This window comes from Lichenostomus cassidix, chromosome 1Aa (genome assembly GCF_008360975.1).
Source record: "Lichenostomus cassidix isolate B80296 chromosome 1Aa, HeHo_3.0, whole genome shotgun sequence".
Lineage (NCBI taxonomy): Eukaryota > Metazoa > Chordata > Aves > Passeriformes > Meliphagidae > Lichenostomus > Lichenostomus cassidix.
The window spans coordinates 37916143-37939038 of NC_139480.1; the positions used below are offsets into that span (position 1 = coordinate 37916143).

The 22896-nt window shown below is 35.6% G+C and overlaps 1 protein-coding gene and 1 long non-coding RNA gene across 13 annotated transcripts in view; one reads left to right on the forward strand and one right to left on the reverse strand.

Annotated features, from left to right (window-relative positions):
* Nucleotides 1-585: 585 nt before the first annotated feature.
* The window catches only part of PPP1R12A (protein phosphatase 1 regulatory subunit 12A), a 110588-nt gene continuing 88277 nt past the window's right edge, over nt 586-22896 (reverse strand). For 3 of the 12 annotated variants that reach the window (XM_085045670.1, XM_085045612.1, XM_085045667.1), the window contains 11 exons: nt 21757-21954; nt 21423-21591; nt 19259-19377; nt 18533-18598; nt 16505-16521; nt 15212-15350; nt 14448-14552; nt 13506-13553; nt 10275-10305; nt 9192-9242; nt 586-2739 (listed from right to left, as the gene is read on the reverse strand). In XM_085045670.1, the coding sequence (XP_084901796.1) occupies nt 9211-9242; nt 10275-10305; nt 13506-13553; nt 14448-14552; nt 15212-15350; nt 16505-16521; nt 18533-18598; nt 19259-19377; nt 21423-21591; nt 21757-21954 (924 nt within the window). In that variant the 3' untranslated portion in view covers nt 586-2739; nt 9192-9210. Of the gene's footprint in view, nt 2740-7414; nt 7596-9191; nt 9243-10274; nt 10306-13505; nt 13554-14447; nt 14553-15211; nt 15351-16504; nt 16522-18532; nt 18599-19258; nt 19378-21422; nt 21592-21756; nt 21955-22896 lie in introns of those variants that run through there. The other 9 variants (XM_085045598.1, XM_085045649.1, XM_085045634.1 and 6 more) reach the window with 8 other exon arrangements.
* Nucleotides 9828-11770, forward strand: LOC146443488 (uncharacterized). The gene is made up of 2 exons (XR_014847830.1): nt 9828-10247; nt 10881-11770. It is a non-coding gene; the product is annotated as an uncharacterized LOC146443488 (long non-coding RNA).

The window sequence follows — 22896 nt, forward strand, 5'->3', positions numbered from 1 at the left end:
TTTCCACACTGTGACAAGTCCTCTGAAAATCTAAGTTGCTGTTTTGAACGACCTTGAAGGCATTAGTCATTTAAGGAAGCTTGTCATAATCACCAGCCAGCAATAATTCATTTCTTGCAGGCAAACAGTCTCCTAAATAATAAAATAGTCTTCCACAACCCATTTTTCTCTCTATTGTAGCTGGATTTTCTGGGGATGTATTGGATCTTCAACACAATCAGGAACAATAAGACAATGACACAAGTTTAGCAATTGCTTTGTGAGATTAGGTTAAGATCACGTAAAAAATGGTTCTCAGATTCTGCACACAGACAGGTTTATGTAAAATATATAAACATTTGTCCAAGTTGTTACAGATTGCATAAATATGGCATTTTTACTGTTGCATTTACAGATGTGCATGTACAATGATGTGCAAATAATCACAATCTGATTACAATCTTTGAAAGGTACTTGAACCTTGCATCCAAGTAACGCAATGAATGAAAAATGCCCACCAAAGAATTTAAATAGCAAACTTATAACATGGTTTAAATTCATAACAAATTTCAATGTCTCATCAGTAAAACTTTCACACATTTAAAATATTTTGTATTCATTTTATTTGTATATGTCAAAATACATTTTTTTTTCCAAAATAGTGGGTTTTGCAACTAGTTTCATGCAGATACAAGGTCTGCTCAGTACTACCAATAAAATCAATATAGCACAGTAGCCATTCATTTTTAGATATAAAGAATAAATAACCTAAATATAAAACACTAAAATATTAGAAACACGTATTTAATCATTCACAGGCACCCAAACTTTACCAAATATAATCCAGAATATGCCTAACTGTCTTGTAACAGAACTCAATACGTTGCAGCCATTCAATTCTTTATTTTATGTTAGGATAAGACAATGGAAGTCCCTATGGTTCAGACCCACCTCTCATACAGATCAATTACAATAAGATATCTCAAACTATCCGTGTACCTTTAAAATCAAAAATCCTGAGCTTGGTAGTAAGAGCATAACCTTCCATCTTCAAAAAACCAATCAACAGAGAGAGGACATCATGTCTTCGTTACCAAAACATATCCCACCCCTGTAAAGCTAACCCTCCCCCCCACCCAAGTAGGCAGTAGAACACAATGACCTTTTTAAATGAAGGGGTACAAATTCACATTTAATATAGTATACAATATAATCAATAATACAATAGCTACTACAAGCTTTACAATGTACAATTTGTTTTAATGGCTGATCTGTTCAGTGGTTTTAGGCAATAAACTATGTGCCAATAGGATGTCATATTTTGAATGGTTTAGTGAAAATATAAAAGCTGTTTCTAACAAAAACGATCTTCACTTAAGTATTTTTTTTGTTTTTAAAGGCCACTGAAATGTATAAAATGATCTGACATGATGGTGTTATCAAATTGGATGCCTTCTCACATGGCAACAACAGTGCATATAAACATTATTGTGAGTGTAATGGGTTATGCTTTTCAAATGATTTAGTACATTACTTTGGCTAGCACAACAGTTTTGGACAGCACTCAGATAAATACAGGTATGTGAAATGTAGTGAAGCAGTTATATTTATGCATTTTTTTATTATGGTGAACACTATCAAATGAAAAAAAAAGGGACAAAAAGATAATAAAGTATTTTATATAGTTTAGACCTTTTGTAAAGATAGGGCTCCATACAATGTACAATGTCTAAATTCTTTATACCATAAAAATTAACGAACTTTGTTAAACACACTATTCTGGATAGCCTAATTTGCATTAACAGACATTTGCAATAGGGAAATATATTCAAGCATGCCACGTGGTGGTCTGAAAAATCAAACCAGTACACATTTATATATACAGCATCACTCAGTACCTGCTCAAATGAATGTGACGATTACAGGATCTAACATCATCTTTCACTACAAACTTCTTTTTTTTTCTTTTTTTTTAAAGTGACCAATAAAGGCAGAAAACAGGACTCTTAAAATATTTCTAGTTTCAACTGACTTTTAAAGCATTTTGTATAGGAAATAAATGCATATTGCACAAACAGTGAAAGCAAATGTTCCACCAAACATCTCTGTTCCAGGTGGTTGGACAATACAACTCTAGTCAGCTACACAAATTATGTAATTTAAAAGGGTGTGTGGTCTCTGCAACTGGTAAAGCTGTGAAAACACTGTACAAGAAAATCTGGTACATGAAAAATTAGAAGGGAGAAAAAATCCAAACTTAAGTCTTAAAGAGAAACTGAATATAGGAAAAAAATGGGAATTGTGGCACAACAAAAATGTTATTGAGTAACTGTCGTCTGTGAGAGCTGAAAGCTTTTGTTGATGTAAAAGTGTTTATGTACAACTAAGGCTTACTGGTTAAATATCTGAGGCGTATCTGGCCTTGAATACTTTCCTTATTATGCTGTGGCTGTAAACAAGATTTCTCAGTCATTTTATCTTCTCAGCAGCTGCATTTTAACAGAAACAATGATCTTGATACAAAAAAACACACAGGTAAGAGGGTGTTTGGCAGGATATCTGAAAATGACAGTCTCCGAAGGATCTTCCCACACTTCCAGTGACTGCCATACCATGGTCCACTGGAGCTACTAGTGATGTGCAATACCGTTACTTGCTGCTGTAGTAAACCCTTTATTTGGAAAGTTTGCTTATAACTCTGATCAAGGCCCCATTTTCATCTTTTAGCCTCTGGTTGTCTGCCTTCAGGTCTGGTAGCATCTATGAAAAATGAAACATGATAGTTATTTACTGGTACACCCCCAGTAAAAGCAACAAGACTAGACAAGCATTGGGAGGAAAAAATATTTTTTCAGCTTAAGTATCTTGGCAGTTTTCAAACTTCATATCAGCAGTTTAGAAAAATCTCCCCTTTTAGCATGACGTTTAAGGGTTAGAGATTAGGAGTTTTCATTTGCTTGGACTAGATGCACTAAAACTCGGTGGTGCAGATGACCAGCCTCTGACAAAAGCATTTATAGTACCATGAGGAAAGTAATGAAATACTTCAAATTCCAGGGGGGAGGAAGGGGGGCAGGGGGAAATTAACTACCAACAATTTTAAGAGACTTGTCTATACTGCACTTGCAGAGTTTCAAAAAAACATGCTGTGGCTAAGCATCTCTACCACTGTGCTCTTGAATGATTTCATCCCGATCAGATACCGTGTGATTCAGCTTGTTAGCTCACAGCATTAATCCTCCAACCACTTCCCAGCTCATGTTGAAGCACACATCCTGTAATTTGAGATCACGTCCCTGAATAGCATAGTTCACACAAGAGCAGATCACTGAAAGAGATCACAGCAACACCAGGCTGCATACTCAGGCATACAGGTTAGGGGATGGCAAGTTACAGCTGCCACAGGAGATGAGTGACACACAAGCACAAAAGCTGCAAGGCAGAAGCCAAATGAGGTGAGAGGCAGACAGGATCAGATAGGAAAGGAGGACAAGTCAGGGCACAAAGGTTGGTACTGGGAGAATTCAGCTTGCCAGAGAAACCAGAAATAATCTTAGCAGTTCTCCAGATCTACATTCAGACACTGATAACAAACCACCTATCACACGAAGGGCTAAACTTACACGTATGGATTCCAGCAGCAGGTTTACACAGGAGGTAACTATTCCTGCAGAGTGGTTACTCAGTAACCTCAAGTGCAAGTGTATGCAGGAAGTCTAAGTTTAGCTATCAACCTATGTAACAACCATTTTTCGTTACTTTTTGGCACTGATTGTTTTCTTTTTATTCAAGCAAAATTTTACTTTCAATCCCATTATATTCAGAACTTTATAATGGAACAGAAAGAACTGAGAAAGTAAAAAATGCAGAGTTAAGTAACTCTGCACTAGAGGCTTCATTTATATATCTCAATAGGATTTCTGTCCTCTCACTTCACTGAACTGCAGACCCTTTCACAGTGAAACACAGTGAACTGAAAATGAGTAGGTTGTAGGTATCGAGTTTATTTCCCCGCAAATACCAAAGTATGCGAAAGGAAGCTGACAGGAGATCACAAGGTGGTCTCCACAATTAGAGTAGACAAAAATTGTTCTGCTGTTCTTCATTCCAACTTTACTCTACAGTGGAGTTTAGGGGAAGCCTAAGCTGAGCTCTTTAGAGAGTCACAAGGAAGCTTCCATTATAGTCAAGTGAGAGCTGTGCTCTGAACAGAGCTGTAAAATGCTGATTACTTTCAAAAACCATCTCAATATGTCTGAAATTGGGCAACACAAGTGATATTTTTGAACTTTTGAAGCATTATCGTTTAAAGTTCTCTAAGCTGCAAAAAATAACTACTGTTGTCCAAGACAGGGGTCATATCCAGATAATATGCATGTGTCTGCAAACAATGGAACAGCCACTTGTTCAGGAAGATCAACCAAAACCTTTCCTTCCTCCTTTACATTCTGCTACAGATTTCATACCAAAGGTATTGGGTGAAACCACAACAACCTTCACCTGGCCATTCACAGGGAATCAAGGGAGTCTGGTTTTGTACTTTTTACATAGGTACCTGACAAGTAGTATTGTGTATGCATTCCAATGAAACTCAAAGCAAATCCAGGAATGTCACAGTCCTCTTTCAACTTACTGAGTAGGGAGGGAGCTGCAGCCCATAATGGTTAATCACATACAGACAGACCCACAGAGAACTATATTTTCTGGTGTATATTTTCTACTTTAATAAAATCCACTGCTCAAAATTAGAGCTTTAACACAATCCAGTACCATTACATATCTGCAAATCTCTGTAGATAGATTTTAATCCTGATTTAATTAATAGGGAGAATAGATAGTAGGCAAATATTTTCTCTTTTGTTGTGAGTCTGCTAGAGAACTGGGGATGACTGGTAGGAGACAAAAGGGTTATATGGCAAGATAAAATGGCATCAAGTTGCACTAGGAGAGGTTTATGTGGGATAGGAGGAAAAATTTCTTCGCCAAGATGACTGTCAAGCAAGACTCCCCAGGAAAGTGGTGGTGTCACTATGCCTGGAAGTATTTAAAAAACATGTAGATGCGGCACTCAGGGACATGGTTTAGGGCTCGTTGTGCTGGGGTAATGGTTGGACTTAAGGATCTTGGAGGTCTTATCCAACCTAAATGATTCTGCAATTCTGTGAGTACCAGGAGATTCATCAGGAAGGGTAAGTACAAGTAACCTAAAATACTTAAGCTTCTCATCTCTACTAATCCCCACATACTTAAACAATTCTCTTGGAGTAGTGCATTTCTATGGTACTCAAACTGCTCGTGAGGTGACACCATGCACCTTTAATGTCAAGAGGCAGGAAAAACCCCTCTGCAGTAAATTCAGCAAATTACAGTTATATATTACACTTTGAATCCCACTTTGCTAAAATAGCAAAGTATCTTCCTGGGATGAGATTCTAGCATAAGATTAAAAATATACTATTTTGTCTATCTGTATCATGACTAGCTAGTAACTTTGCAGTGCTATCATTGAGCAAATAATAATTCAATAATCATCTGATATACGTGGAGCCATCTGAGATCGGTACAGTAATAATCATGTCTGTGTTTGCTGTTAAACAGTTTTTACATACAAAACAACTTGATGAATAAAGATTACAAAAAGCTCATAAACTGTTAAGGCACCTGTTTAGATTACTCAGGCACACTGCTATGGTTAAACCACCATTATAGTGTCAAGGCTCCCTGCTGTGTTTCCATTGCTTCTCTTTTGCTGGCCAGGCTACCCAAGCTCCACAACGACCTGCCATTGAAAACTCCAGCCATGGAAAGGAACACTGAACGGTCTTCTGTGGTTAACAACCCAAATGGCTTACCATGGTTAAAGGAATGCCAGTGCTGGCAAAAAAAAAGACAGTATGGATGTGTAGCTGTGGACAGCAGTCATTATATTAGCTCAGATGTGCTGAAAAACCACATTGTTAGCTGAGGCTGATGTAAGACAGACTGCCCTAAAGGGACAGCTCTCCTTCCTCATGCAGCAGTGTGCTCCTGCTGCTTTCTGCACAGTTAGTTTAGTGATTCAACAATACGGGGGTGAGATGGATCAAGTACTACAATGAAAGAAGGGATTTGTTTTCAGCCAGGTCATTGAGCTGCCTTCACTTGCTCAGTAAGGGTTAAAACAAGGGAGCATTGAGGCATGCAGGGTGTGGACCAGGAACACCACATCCTAATGTTAGTCCAGTTCCAGGAAGACACCAAGCAAAAGGATAAACCTTCTCTTTCTTTCACATCTCTTAGTGGGGAAAACCTGAGATCAGATTCTGAGCAGAATGTACACTCATCACCTTCCTAAGTGGAAAGGGGACAGATGAGAGGAAGCAGTTTAGCAAGAGTCACTGTGCAGAAGGTTGGTTTATTTTTCTCAACTACACATCTTAAAAGCTCATTGTAACCTCTAGCCTAGACACTTGTTATATTTAAGAGGAAGAAAGGCATATAGATTTGGTGTGGAATGAAACTATGTTTTGTTCCTCATGTACGTTTTGAACCTTCAATGGGTTTCTGAAACAGCCCTGCAATAACACTAAGAACAACAGACTAGCATAACAGACTAGCATTTTTCTCCAAGATGAAACTCAAAGCAGTTCATACCTTTATCAGAAGGGGTCCGAACCAATCTGACACACTAGGCAGTTTATGTCTCTGATTTTACAGTCCATGCATTGTAGGACTCTCATTCACACTGGAATGCTTATATATATAGCAATATATATCAATAATCTTAACTCTGCACTAGAACTGGATGTTTTAAGCTTTCTAGGTAAATATAAGGATTTGCAAAATCCAAATGGGAAGTTAGTACATGAAAACAGTAATCAACTTGGAATTCCAATACATTTCTGAAAAAACCATGCTTTGGTCCCCTCTAAACACTGTAACACACAAATGTGAGGAAAATGGTTGCTAATGCAACTGTTCAGGAATGCACAGTACTGAAACCAGTTCTCAAACACTCTTTTGTCAAGACTAGACTTTTATCAATTCTATGCACTTAAACCAAACTGCAGTAAGAAAGCTCAAATCTTAATTTCAATTTGTTAGAAAACTAGAGGCAAATCTATTTGGGCCTTTACACAAACATCAAAACAAGAGACTGACTTTAGCGTATCCTCATGCAAACTCAAATCCTTTCAGTTGTTGCCAAGGTTTTAACACGTCAAAGGTCTCCTAGATCCTTGCCAATTTATCTTCAAGGACAAGCTTCAGTGCTAGCAGGGACAATACCACACCATACCAAATCATCTGCAACACCTGTAGCTGGCATACCGACGCATACCTACGATGGTAAAGCATACCGACGCATGCTTTAGCTTTAGCCACACCTCCAGAACGGAGCAGCACCGAGTCAGTTCTGTCACACAAGTGTTAATAGTAAAATTTTGCCCAAGCACAAACTGAATGTCAACACCTGCCTGGCTAAACAAAGGAGAAGGAAGACATTACAAGTCCACAGAGCGCAGTTGCCTACAGGACCCTGACAACTTGGCAAGCACTCGGGTCAAGGCCCTATTCTCAGTCACCAGTCGCTCATTTATGTGTTTCAAAGATTGAATCTGTTTTATTTGTTGCAGGTTCTGCAGGAATCAAAGAAAGAGGAGTGAAAACAAGAAAAAAACCCACATGTATATTAGATGAGCAGAATTGAAAGAAAACTTAGAAGAAACAAGTCCTGTTTAAAGTAAATAAGTTGCTGTGAAAGGAAAGTATCAAACAAGTGGCACATTCTTGAAAAGCAATCTAAGTACCAGTAGCGATTAGTCACAGCTTTCCAAAACAGTTCAGGATGCATTAACAATGAGAGCTATTCCTGGAATTCTTCACTTAACATCCTAATTGCACAAACTAAATCTCCTGTTCAAAACTCTGGAAGTAATGACACATTTAACATAACTTTTTAATGACTGTGCAACAAACGATGGGAAGAAAGAGTATTAAATCTTTAATTAAAAACTTACTGCTTACTGAAAGCAAACTTTAGAAAAAAGCAATATATTTGCATTCTCTATTTTTATCAGAAGCGCACCTTTCCCTAGAAGCTCACATCCTGTCTTCCACTCTTAGGCAGACAATTATTTTCCTCTACCATAGCTTGTTTTTTCTGTATTTCACCTGTGAAGACCCCCCAAGGAACCACAGACCTTGTGTACTCCCTTATAGCAAACTATCTTGGTCTGAACCCAAGGGAGTTAGAGGCATCACAGTTGCCTTCTGCCTACATCTGCCTGTCAGCCCCAATTACTTCAACAGAACTAGGTGCATGGATTTTAATGAAAAATATTAGGAAGTTAATGCCATTTCCAAGCACCAGAGTGAGCTCAAAAGGAAGCTTTCTATTAATCAATGGCAAATGCCAAATGACAAAATAATGATACTTTCACATTCCACCTAAATTCTATCAGTTTGATTGGTCATGTCCAATATTTATACCAAAGAACGTAATAGAAAACAAACCCACTCAATTTCTCACCCTTAATCATATCAGAGAGTTTAACATTGATAAGGACTGGTTAAAAAAAAGTCAAACAAAATAGAAATTATTTTTTTTAAAGTATTTTGCTTCTGGAATTCACTTTATACATAGTTGAAAAAAGCAGTAATTAATATGGTAAGTGTTACTTATTGGTCAACATCTGGAATCTATCTACTGCATTTTGTTAACTAAAACCTGCTTATTATTCACACTAAAACAGAAGTTTTTCTTTTGATATTGTAACATGCTATCTAACTAATAAAGAATGAGATAAAGACTGAAACAGCATTTAATGCTTAAATATCTACAGAATTAGATGCTACCATTATTTAATAACTGATTTTAACAATATAATTAGTAAGTTAATAAAACTTTTGAGTATCACATCAAAACTGTAGATTTGCAGTTTCATCTTGATTAGATCATTAGATATGTTTTACTCCAAGCATCACTGAATGTTTTTTGTTAGCCATATGTTATAGAAGGCTAGGACTCAGCATCTTCTCAATCCTACACGTACAGCTGCTTCTACTGGCACAGCAGCTTCGCTACAAGCTGTGTGACATTAGTGACTTTGACATCCAGCTGTAACTTAGTTCTAATGAAGTTACAGAGACCAGTAATACTGCCAGACTACATCTCACTGACATAATAATACACTTTATTATTAATAGTATTAACAGTGTACTAATTTACTTACTTTCAGTTCCTCTTCCATTTCAGATATCCTTCTTTCTAGCGCTCTTCTTTCCTAAATCAGAAGATGTGTGTTAATGCTGAACAATACAAAGTTTTAAAAATTAAAGCTTGTAAATACTGTGGTAACAGTGAAATACTTCAAGTTTCAAAGATCATACAACCAAAAGCATAGTGTGGACAGGAAACTTGTGATGGCAGTGATATATGAAAATCTGGTCAATATGGAGTTTTAATATCCAAGGAGAAAGAAATATAGAAATTCATATCAGATCCTAAAAAACATATCCCCTCCTTTAAATTAATTTAGAAAGGTTTTAAGTACCACTTGTTTGGATTTATTTTTCATGAGCTAGGCTTTTGTAAGACCTTAATATCCAAGAAATGCAGAAAATGATTGGAAACAAACAAGAATATTAAAAGATACAAGCACAAAAAATAAGCTTTCACAGACAAACAAAGGTAGTCGAAACATCTGTGTCAGCTCAGTGGGATCTGTCCACACTCCGAACTGCAACCTGGTGTTGATACAACCAATTGACATTATAAGACTTAGCTGAGTATCAAAGAAATCTAGCTACGTAAGATCAGCTGCTTCTTGAGAAAATGTTTCCCAGAATATTTTCTGCATTTCTGGTATAGTTTAAATTTCCTTTTATTTCCCTTTTTACCTGAGAAACAAGAGAAATTATCTTTTGTATGGAAATTGATTGCACTGATTTTATAACCAAGCCAGCTGATGGAAAGCTAGCTTAGGGTTTTCCATACTACACTGCAGTCTGCAGTGCAGACACACAAACAAATAATTTTGTTTAAACCTATTTTTCAACACATCTGATAGATGAGCAGCTAATGCAATAGACTTTGGGGTTTATAGCTTGATTGCTTGCTTTCCTGTGTCAGACAATGCAGTGTTTCTCATTTAAAAGCAGCTGCAGTTATCAGTACTCTACATTCAGATTTTTCCAGAGTGTGAGGCAGAAGCAACAGATTATTGCAAAGTGGACATATGCATCTGCATACAACAGTGTTATGCAAACAGCAAGCAGCATTGACTGAGGTGTGTAAAACTTTGGTTAGATCATACCGCCCAGTAGATACTGACTCTTGCCGGTCACCTTTCAGATATAAATCATTTGAATTTAGTTTAATCACAGTGCAGTTATACCCCAACATTTTCTCATTATAGCAAACAACCTTAATTTTTATCAGATTAATACATTACTGCAGTTGTTACTACTTAATGTACTTAACTCCTTCGAGTTAAGACTTTTCTTATAATGATAGTAATGGGCATTAAGTACCAGTGAGTTAACTGATGTAACTAACAAAAAATCCCACTGTCTTACATTACTTAGAATTGTAAGTGTTACCTACTAGTTTTTTAGAATAACATATGTGTTCTTATATGAAGCAATAGTCAACAATTCTTTCGATTATCAAGAGATGATCAAATAAATCTCAAAATTTCAGGTGTCTATAAATTCTTAATCATTTTGAAGCATTTGCTTAACTAGCAAGTTGAGCTTGTCTATTAGCAATAAAAAATATTTCAGTAAAATATTTATTTAACTTTTAATACTTCACATTATATAAAATAAAGTGGTCTAGATATAATAGTCTTTGTAAAACTGTTTTGTTCCAATTAGATGAAGCTATGCTCCTCTTTTTCTTGAACTGCTTATTCTTTTAGGAACTGGCTTGAGGGATGCCAACGAAATAACGCACTGCAGTTTCATTGAGAAGATTTGCCAGTATTATTTGATTAGTTCAAAGAAAGTATTTGTGGTCTAAAATTTTATTATTTACTTCCACAACTCTGTAAGTTACGCCAAGGAACATCTATAGCTCAAAAAAAAAAATACATGCTAATATCTCACCTTATGAATTACAATTGCTCATTTGTATTTATGAAAGCAACTAGGAGCTACAGGATTGTGCAGTGAGACTGAGGTACACAGAACCTTGGAAGTTTAAGTTTTGGTTTTAAGTTTTATTACCACATCATACAAAATTCTGCAAAAGGCTTTCAGCATATTTGGAATAGTGACAGGTTGTTAAAGAAACCCTTATTTTTGCCCATGTATTGCTAGGATCTTCCATCTGTGCTCTGATCTGTACCCCCATCCCCACGGAAATAGCCCTTTTCTGGTAAAGAATTTTCAAATGAACAATATTGACAATGCATCACCAAGACACATCATGAAAACCCAGTTCTGAAAGGCTGAATTCAAATAAAATTCAAAGCCAGTATTTTCTGAATTTTACTATTGTGCAAATCTAGGCTTAACACATATTGTCATTTTCTTCACTGATAAGGCAGGTTTCAGCTTGAAAATGTCATAGTCCGAAGCTGCCTTCAGGCTTTGCTCTGTCAACCTTTGACTTCTTACAATTTTTCCTCACTATTTTACTCTTCCACTCCCCTTTTCTCTATGTAATTTATATAAACATCTTTAGTTTTATATTTTATTTTATTGAAGTCATATTCTTGGAGAAGTATACTTAGAAAAGCTCTACGGTTTCTTTTAATTTTTGCACTTATAATGTTACATTACACATTAAAAAGTGTCTTTAAAATTATTTTTAAATGCTGAATTTGATATGCTTATTTCTAGAGATCAGCTATTGATGACTAGCAGCTGAGAAACCTGCTTCAGTCGCTTTCAAAGTGAAAGAAACTTCAGATTTAAACAACAGAGAAAATACAATCATAAATATATTCCTCATTTAAATTCCTGTCTGAAGTGTGTATTTATAAATAAAATTTAGATGTATAAATTTTGTGTAAATCCTGTTTCAGCCATACAGCACCTGAGTTACACACATTCATCACTAAGGTAATTTTTTTACCCACTAGATTTAATACTAATATATTTAGGAAAAATTACATTTCTGAAAGACATTTTGCTGTTGGACTGAATGTCTTAAAAAAAAAAGTGCAAAAATTTCTAATAAAGCCAATTGTTTTAATGCAGTAGCCTATTTTGGGAGAAAGCAAAGCAGTAATTTAAAACTGAAATAATGTCTTACTATGCAGTACTCCATACATTACCTATGAACCTACACAGTAATGGATGCAGCTACACTTATTAAATAATTAAATGTCCACTTGTGTGGCCATGACAGCAAGAAAGAAATCAATTAAATCTGCTGATGAAACCTTTTTACTGGTGAAATCACTGCCCACAGCAGACTGCCAAAAAATGAGAGAGACAACCAGGAGCTAAACAGCAGCAATTAACTGGAGAGACTATTAAGATAAAGATAATGAAACTTCAGGAAGTGCCTGAGAATATTTCTACATCTTCATGTGCTCCTATGAAATCTACCATGTGTTTGTTTACATACCGGACAGTTTTGTAGAACTAAATCATGTTTTCTAAACCTAAAATACTGGAAAGTAAATATAAAAGGCTAACAAGTATGAAATTTACCAGGGATAAATAAATGTTTACCACATGACTTATTACTACCAAAGTTAAATTTTGTTTTTCCCTGTTTGTCTCTAATGTGTCACTCCAGGATCAAGGGAGAGGAAAAGAACACATGGTCAATCATGAAGGAAGCCAAGACCACCACAATATCAATGTAGTTTGCTTTACACTGCTATGAAACGGAACTTTTACAGGGTTGGATTTTAAATTAGCATGAAACTACAGCCTAAAATTATCATGTGTCCAACTTCTGAAATAATTCCTGTAGTCTACCTCACATATGAATTTATTACATTACTTCTTTCCCATCCAGTTTAGGGTTGTCTCTGACTCTGATGTGCCTCTTCCCACACGGCTGACTCATTCTTCCCCTTTCTCCCCCTGCCCCAGTATCATATTCGCTCTGAAAAATGTTGCAGTACAAGGAAAGAGGCAGATAATTTTATATCATTAGCAGGTTTAAGGTCTCATGTCTGTGAGGCAGAAACAGCAATCTCATTAACAACAGTAACTGGTGCCTCTGCAAAGCTCTGAGGAAATTAACTTCTCTGAATCTTGGAAATGTGTTAAAAGATGAGACACAATGAATCTGCTTAACCCTCTGGAATGTCAACATTGTTTTGGATGAGATGGAACAAGTGGCAGATCCCTGGAGGGCCACAGAGCTTAGAAACGGGCTACCACAAATGAACAGGCAAACTAAAGGCAATTCTTAAGAGTAATTCCATCTCACATTCATTGCCACTTTGAAACCTCAAATCCCCAAATCCTCCAAAGAATGCAAGTTATAAGAAAGGCTTCTGTTCCTACTAAAATATATCCAAACCAGGGGCTGCAAAACAAACTAAAAGAAAGCTTGGATTGGAGTATTTAAAACTCACCCTTTTCTCCATTTCCAAGAGTGATCTGTCAGCAAATCTCTCCTGTCTCTGAAACACAAAATTGATGAAGACATTGACATGTGTTTTAAACAACACAGAACTGAGGAAAAAACAATTAGACATCTTAGTGTTCTGTCTGAAGTATGTAATCAAAAACGTTTTAAAGTGTGTTCAGGGAAGTGACACTGAGATAAAGATTGAACTGGATTTATCATGCACTTCCTCTGTTACTATCCCTATTATTTAATCACTACACAGCTTTTGGCTAACAGGAGCAATACAATATTTCCATGTAAAAGCATTACAAAACAAGCATCTTTTAAATATTCTTCACTGACAGGTGTTCTTCACTTTACAGGGTGCATATGAGAGACAATTAAGTACAGGTAAGTTGTGGTAAATATGATCTGAGAATATGAAAAACTCTACAGCAAGAGTAGACAAGTTTAGACAAATGTAACTTCAGTGTATGTGTCTTGTATTCCTGTATGCAGCACTGTTATCTGACAGCAGTTATCGATAACACAAATGCACTATTTGCTCTTCATTTCCAAGATAACCAGCCAGGAAGAACTGGCAGGTTATGCCAATCTGCCAGCAGGTTTATGAATTAATCAATCAATCCCAACTGTCAGCTTCAATATAAGCGTAACAGTGTAGAAAGTGTTTATCCCTAACCTGCAAAGAAGTTGCATGCAGATATATGCTGGCGAGAACCGCTACTACTTAAGCGGACAGGAAGCATTCTCACACATTTCGTTCACAGCGGAAGACCAGAATCCTGCACTCTTTTCTCTTTAGAAACAGAAGTACTCTTCTCCGTTCCCATCTTTGGATAAAAAAAAAGCTGATGCCTAGCAAAGAGCAGCCCACAGCATGGGGTGCGTCTGGTTTACTACCTACATTGTTGGCTAAGTACACGCTTTTTTGTTTTATACAAACCTGAGTGGTCTTCTCCAACTGCAGCTTAAGATCTGTAAGTTCCATGTTGGTGTCATGTAACTGTGCTTTCAGTTTTTCATTTTCAGCTAGAATCTGTTCATAAAGCTAAGAGAAAATACTTGTTAAAAAATACCAGATAATAGTGAGATTAGCCGAAAAACCTTATGATTGAACCATGTGAAAAGTCAAAAAATACATCAACAGTTGAAGAAGTAAAATAAAGATGTTTAGAATTAGCAAGTGCTGTGAGGAACGGTTACTAAATATTTCTAAAAACAAGCAGCTTTGCATAGGGAGCACACAACTTACCTTACAAATATTAAAAACATACTTGCTGCATTTTTTCATCAAACTTCACAGATTACATCACCACACTAAACTTTTCAACAACTCCTCCTCTATTTTAAAGCAAGAACTAAACATATTTTTACCTTTTATGTATATAGGCTGGCAAACATAAAAGGCTTCACATACATGTACATAATTTCTAATGATACAATCAAATAAAAAAATAATATGATAGTATTTATCATAAGAAAAGTATCTTGCCTCCTCTGGATTTCTCCCTAGTCTTGAAGAGAAAGGTACAGAAGACAGAAGCTGTTTCATAACGTGTATTTTCCCCCACTGCAGCAGTTGCTATGCTTCTCCATTCAGCTGAGTCACTTTAAGCAGCATTTCTGGTGCAATGTGAGAGTGTTTTCACACAATATACAAAAAACAGTAAAGTTCTATTTTTGCACTGAACTTATTGGATCAGATACCTTCTTAAAATCTGGGCTATCTTCTTTTTCTAGTCTACTGTATGGTTTTCGTTCTTCAAGGTAACTCTGTGATGCCGATCTACCCTGCGCTGAATCGTAACGATCACCTGAAGACGTGCTGAGCGATCCTGTATCATATCTGTAAAAGAAAAGTTGTGATTTTTCTTTGTCTTTGCAGCCAAACTGAGACCACTGACTGTATCAAATAGTTTGAGTTTGCTGCTAATCCAGCCGAAAACCAAATGCAATTATGTATTTTAGTTAGACCACTGTCTTCTAATTTGATGCAAATTTCATTTTGACATTCTCCAGTACATCAATATTCTGGGTGAAAATGTTTTCAAATTGCTCAGTCTGCAGAGCAATGCATGCAGAGAAATATTTTAAATATAATTAAATTATTTTATGCAAGCAAATATTTACATGTCTTAAATACTTTATACTAGCTTAGGTAGTTTAATTCTTTATTTGTAAAGAACATATATATTTTTAAAACGTATTAGTTTAATTCAAGTGTTTTAAAAAAACCACTAGATGAATAGCCTAGATGAATTCACAAAGCTTTATTACAGAAAACAAGATTGCAAAACTATTTGTTGTGAATTCTAGTAATTCAGCAGAAGCGTCTGATGAAACAAATCTTCAGTAGTCTTTATCCTAATAAGTATATTGCAACCAGTATTAATAAAGTTAAGAGTATTTTCACACTGTTCACTCTTCAACTAATCATGTGCTAAAGCAGTTTCATTTAACAGATATTCACCAGAGTCAGAACATAATAAAGTTTGATAATTAAAGCTAATGGTCCAAGAAGAAATTAATTCCTTTTAAAAAATCAACATTTCAGCATTTACTTTTTAACAGATCTTAAGGAAATACGATTTTCAGAGGCTGTAATGTTTTTCTTGAGGTTATGTATAAAATTTTCAGTAGGATATTCTAAAAGCAGGGCAACAAAAACTCCTTGTCTTCTTTGTAAAAGCTGAGTCCATGCTGAAAAATCTGCAGGGAATATTACTGTATCCACCATGTTCTACAAAATGCCCAGACTGCCTTCAGTGCACTACAAATGCAGAGTTCAATATATCACCCAGAATGGCATATTACACCCACACATGGCAGTACTGCAGCTTTACAATCATACTTCGTACAAAACATAAGTATCACTACAGCCTTTTAAAGCTCAACCCAACTACCAGAGTTAAGCTGAATTTGTACATAAACAACTTCAAATGACAACATGCAGACAGAAAGTGTAACAATTCTAAATTAATTTGTTTAAATTGCACATACCTTGAAAGGCTCTCACTCTGAAGTGGAGAGAGATGAGAAAAGAGAAAAGGAGTGTATCAGTCAATAATTTAATTAAAATATGTAACAACCTGTGAACAAATACAACTAAACAGTTATATCAAATGCACATGCTATCCACCAGTATGTATTACCTGAACCTTGTCAAGGTTCAATTTTGTTATGTCCGGAAAAGAAAATAAATGTGTGCTTGAATATGCTTGCCAAAAAATTATTTACAAGGACATTAACATTACACTCTAAAAGTCTGGAGTACACCTAAACATTGGAGTCATTTCAGCAGCTGGTGAATTGTGGGTTTGCTTCCCTTTTATCAAAGGTATTAGAATGGTATTCCCCAAATTCACTGTTTCTTCTTCCACTTCTTTAACATTAGCTATAATGTTTTAAACATAACAATGACTTCAGTTCAAAATAATAAATTAAGATACGGGATCAATGTTTCTACTGGCCTTACCAGTGCTGAATACAGGGGAATGATCCCTGCCTTGGCCCTGCTGGCCACACTATTGCTGATCCAGGTCAGGATGCCATTGGCCTTCTTGGCCACCTGGGCACAGCTGGCTCATGTTCAGCCATTGCTGACCAGAAGGCCCAGATACTTTATCCCTTGGACATCATTCCAGCTACTCTTCCCCAGGCCTGTAGCACTGCCTGGTGGTGTTGTGATCCAAGTCTAGGACCTGGCACTCCACCTTACTGAACTTCATCCAGTTGGCCTGGGCCCATCAATCCAGCCTTTCCAGATCCCTCTGCAGAGCCTTCCTACCCTCCAGTAGATCCACACTCCCATCCAACTTGGTGTTATCTTCAAACTGACTGAGGGTGCCTTACACCCCCTCAGCCAGGTCATGGATGAAAGTATTAAACACGACTGGCTCCAACACTGACCCCTGGAGAATCCCACTCACGACCAGCTGCCAGGTGGATGGAACTTCATTCACCACCGGCACACAACAAGAAGTGCACCTGCCCAAGAACTCTTGGTCAGTCAATTCTATGCTTCTCCACCATTCCAGCCCAACACACTCACCCTTTTAATATTAATAATTTTGGGACTGATCTACCACTGTTTCACTGTAGTTTTTATTAATTCTGTCAGAAGCATCACACAGCATGTTCTACCAAAATTAATTTCTACAGAACAGAATGTGAAGTAATTACAGCTCTAAGGATAATGATATGTAGTACTGGGAGGAAAGGAAAGAGGACTAAGCATTTGTGTTAATGTGACATGGAAATTAAAAATACAGCAAATCAAAATGGCACAGAATGAATCTCTTAATGAAAACAGTTAAGAAATAGGTAATGAAAACTTTTACAAAAAAGAAAGAAATACCACTTGAATTTTATTCCTCAGTAATGAACCTGATTCTGCAGTGTGTTACTCCAGGGTTTAGGTAAAAAGAAATACCTTCTTCTTATAGAACAGCTTATGTTACTGATTCCGTTTTAACACCTCTTCATCCCACTGTCACATACCATTCTGTTTTTAAGGACTTTTCCTATCAAATCAAGCCCATTATATTGTTTTCCACTGACTTTTTAACAAGACCAGTAACATTGATTTAGGATGTTCAGAAAACCGTTTTGTTCAATGGAGCAATTATATACATTGTGCTCTTCAACTCTCTGTGCTTCATTAAATTAACTTCTCACATTATTTGTTAATTGTAATAATGACAGCACTGGGTTTAATTTTCAAAGGTTTTAATTAGTGTGTGTAAGTAATTGGACATAATTTCTATGAAAAGAACTGTGTAGATGAAATAAAGATTTTTGCTGGGTAGAAACTGAATGCTTGCTCCAGTAACCTGCTGCATCATGTCCCTGGCCTGTGTGTCAAAAATTTCATCTACACTTTCTGGATGCTAATTCTACATAATCAGAATGGAAGATAAAATCGCCAGTTATGGTCACTGTTGATATGTAAATTTAACTGCAACAAAAATTTTACAATCAAAATGTATCTTTTAAAAGTTAATCAACAAATTATCTTTCTTAAATTACCTGAGTTTCTTTCTTATTTGTTCCTTCTTCTGAATCGGACTGGTGATCCTGATCATTTTCATCACTCTGGTGAAAGAGGTGGGAGAGGAAAAATAATTAAAGTGTTGAAAGCTTTGTAAGATTTTAATGCATTCTATGCTTTTACTATGAAAATGTAAGAGCAGCGGAATACTCCACAGAGAATACAACAAAAATTCTCTAACAGGTAAGTACATGTTTTCAGTAACAGAAGGAGATGAAACAACTTTGCCTTAGACACATGAAAATCTTGCTTTTACGTTACATATTGATCCCATGACAAAGAAAAGGGAAAAGGACTAGTCTGAGACATCAATTATAACCCTTCTAATCTCACAGCAGTTCTTTAAGTTGCTAAGTATATAGCTACTTGCAATGTGCCAAATGACAAGTCTCATTTTTACAGCTCTGATATGCATGCAAGAGAAAACATATAGTCAATAATTATTTCTTTCCTTAGTTTATGATTAATTCCTATAAAGTTATGGTTACTACAGTGTTCTAGAATTCTTACTAGCAGTATCAGCTGAAAAAGACTTAATTTTAATTTTGCTCCTGAAAGCACCAAAACAAAAACAAAGAATATTTAACTTGAAAAGCATAATTTTTTCTAAAATTATTAGTCACATATTGTATTACTCTAAACAATTCTCTATTTTAAGAGTGCACTATATACATTCCATTTTGCTACAAGTGAATTTTACTTACATCTTGAGTCCAATAAGAAACCCCTGTGGATCGTCGTTTTTCTCTTGGTCTCCGTCTTTCCCTTATAGATTTAGGCTGCGACTTATCTTCTTCCTTTTCTTCTTCTTTTTTGCCCCCTTCTGTTAATAACAACTTTCTCATTCACTGAATTATGACACAATCTAGTTTTATGAAATACTTAATCTCAGACTTTAAAATGCTCAAAATAAATTCTTTTTACCTGAAACAAATTTGCTAAACAGCTTCTTACCACATACAGGGTTTGCTTTAATATACACTTCCCAGAACACATAGCTCTAAAATACTGCAAATACTAATTATACCTCAGTCACCTAAACAAAATGTCTTAATGTAACAGTTATACAATACAACTTGGGCTTACAATTCAGTTTTCAAAACTGTCATGTAATAATTGTAACACCTGTGTCAGCAAATGTATAGAAGTAAGAGAAGATAATTCTTCACTATTCTTCATCAAACAACGATGATTTTTTGCATCCATCAAGAATTCAGTATTAAACAAAACACAACTTTAAAAAGTCCTCCTTAAAGTCCTCTCCTTTTCATCACCATTCTCTCCATTTTTGCTCTAAGGAAGAATAAAACAGGACCTCCTAGACTAGATTAGTACTATTTTACAGATGTCCTTTTTCTTTAAAATAAATGTAATTACAATTCAAAATACATGTAACAACTCATGATTGTGTTTGCTCCCCTATATGTTTACAAGTAATTTGGGCAAAAAAAACCCAAAAAAAAAACCTGCCCAAATCAAAGTTCTTTACTTCTTATCACACAGTCTATTCAGCCTGATGTTCTTTTATTAAATAAAGAAACCACAGAATTGAGTTCAGATGGAAGAATAACTAATCACTAATAACTACCATCATTAGTCTCCAGAGGTAAATAAACATTTTCGGTTTTTTTGGATTGCTTAGGAAGCAAGAATTAAATAGGAAAGAAGGGAAATACAAATATTTGTGGTGAACATATACCTTTCCTAATTAAATAAACCAGGATTTTACCTCTGGGATTTCAGATCGTAGTGTATTGTTTCTCCAAAAGTCATAATTTGAAAAAAAGATAGAACCTGTGGTAGCTAATATTTACCAATGAAAAACTTTTTCACAGAACAATCTAGAAAGAGTTTCCTAGAGTAAACATGCATTACTAAAGAATCTTTATCCACATTTCAGTTCATGTTAGGATAAAGGTGGAAAAAAATCACAAAGCATATGCCTGAGGCCTAGCCCCAATAACTTCCTCACAAAACACCATTCTAGGGAGTATGGCAATACTGCTATAAAATTCACAGAGATTTCATCAGTGGACCATTTTATCTGGCCCTCTGTAAAACAAAATTATCAATTTCAATCAGTAACCTTTCTAAAGTTACTGATCAATAACTTGAATTAAAGTATTGCTCTCAAGTCAACTGTGTCAAGTCCAAGAACAGGAATTACACTGCATGTTAAAAGGCTCCTCCTTTGAAAGCCAAAGAATCAGACACAACATCTCTTAGAATTGCAGCACATGATTCATGTTCGAAATGAGGGCAAAATCTCTGTAATATCAGAGAAGAACTTTTTTGTGATCTCTGAACCATCCATCTAATCCTCAATTTAAGATTACATAAACTAGTTAAAAGTATCCAGAAGTATGGTTACATCTGAACTACAATGGGAAACATTCCCCTTCCTTTTCCAGCTGCTCACATAACCCAGAGGTCCTTAAAGAAATAAAGCATCGTTCAAGTCTTCAATGCAGAAGGATTGGAAAAAAAACCCCGTTTTTTAGCAATTTTTTAATCAAGTAAAATTCCTTTGTAATACCGGCAAGTATTTAGACCCTGAAATAGGGTATTTTATTACAGTTGCCATGTTAAAGCAGAAATTAGAGCATTATGTGGATATTTATGGCAGTATATTTGACATTTCTATGACCCAACAATTGAAAAATACTAAACGGCTGGAAAACACCACCAAATACAGAAGGTCTTTTTTCCTCTCTATATGCAAATTTTGACATTTTGTACAGAAGATGGAAGCAAGGTACATCCCCAGTGGTCCTACATATCTCACCCCATTCTGAAACACCTCTAGAAACATAAGCTGCCCGTTGCCAACTAAAACAACAAAATCCCCTTCACAAACAGTACTCCTACCTCTCTCACTTTCTTTTGTTCCACTCCGAGAATAGGCAGAAGTTATACCTATAAGGCTGTTTGGTCTGTTTAGCTGACTTGAAGTTGATAGAGAGCTAGTGGAGGTGGAGAGCGAAGACGTGGATGATGAAGATGTTGAAGTTGAAGTTGGTCTATAGCGATGATATGGCTATTTAACAGAAAAATGTCAGAATTCATAACAAATACAAACCATAGGATATAAAAACATTTAACTATATAAATAACTCTTATAGTAGTACCAAAATTAAAAAAATATAGTTGGAGTAAAGATTTGCATAATTTGTCTATCTAAAGAGACTCGTCATGAAAATACCTCTTCAACAGTTCGGGAATATCTTTGTCTATAGTCATCATCTTTAGTTTCAGATTCTTTCTTTTCTTCTTGTTTTTCTTTGTCTTGCTTTTCTTTCTCCTCTTTTTCTTTTTCTTCATTTTCCTGTTCTCTGGTTCGTGTGGGACGACTTCTTCCTATAGTTTTTTCAGCTTCTTGAAGATCTGTCAGTGTTACACCCTGTAAAAACAGTTGTCAGCAAACACCATTTTAATATAACATTAGCATTAATGTAATTATCACATTACAAAAATATTTTAAAGAAAAAAAATCAACTTAAGAAAATTAAATCCATCTATTAAGAAATAATTTTACCTATATATTCTACCTATAAGCTTGCCTCTTGAATCTTGGAACCAAACATCCCTCTGACTTGTAGCAAGTATTTGCAGTAATGCAATCCACCACAGACTCTCTAGCAAGACAATTTTTAGCTGAACTAGTAGATACAGATTGCATAGAAGATCCTAAAGAAATAATTTAAGAATCCACTAGATGCTTCCAATATGACCGTATGCATACCAAACAGTTCTGAAAGAACCCTAAAAATATAATACTTATATATTCAGAAATGTTGATACTATATAAATTAATTCCTTGCAATTGGATTTTAAGGTCAGCAACACTAAAAGGTCTCTTGTTATTTTGAGGCTAAAAACTAGTTTTGAAATAAGCTCAGTAAGCAAACAATTTTTTGAAGACAGCTTTTCCCTATTATGCTTTTCAGCTGATGTATCTTACTGAGACATTGCTCAAAACACTTTGTAATCTATTCTTCAAAGGCACTTTGCATCGTATCAATTATTTAATTGCTTTTAGTGTTGATAAAGTTTTATACAGTAATTCCTGGTAGCTTCTTCACTGTAAAGATTCAGCAAGAGTTGGCCTGTAGTTTGACCATCATTCAGGACTCTGAATTAGTATTAAGAAGTAAAAAATAACTCCTGTATGATGAAGTTGTACCAAGCAGCACAGATCCCTCATTAGGAAAGGTAACCAGAAGTATTTGAGGGGTTTAAAACTGCAAAGATTCGAAAGTAACATCAGTAAACAATGTAGCTATGGACTCAGACTGAAAACAGGAAAGGACAGTGGCTAGACTATTTCTTTGTGCTGTTTTAT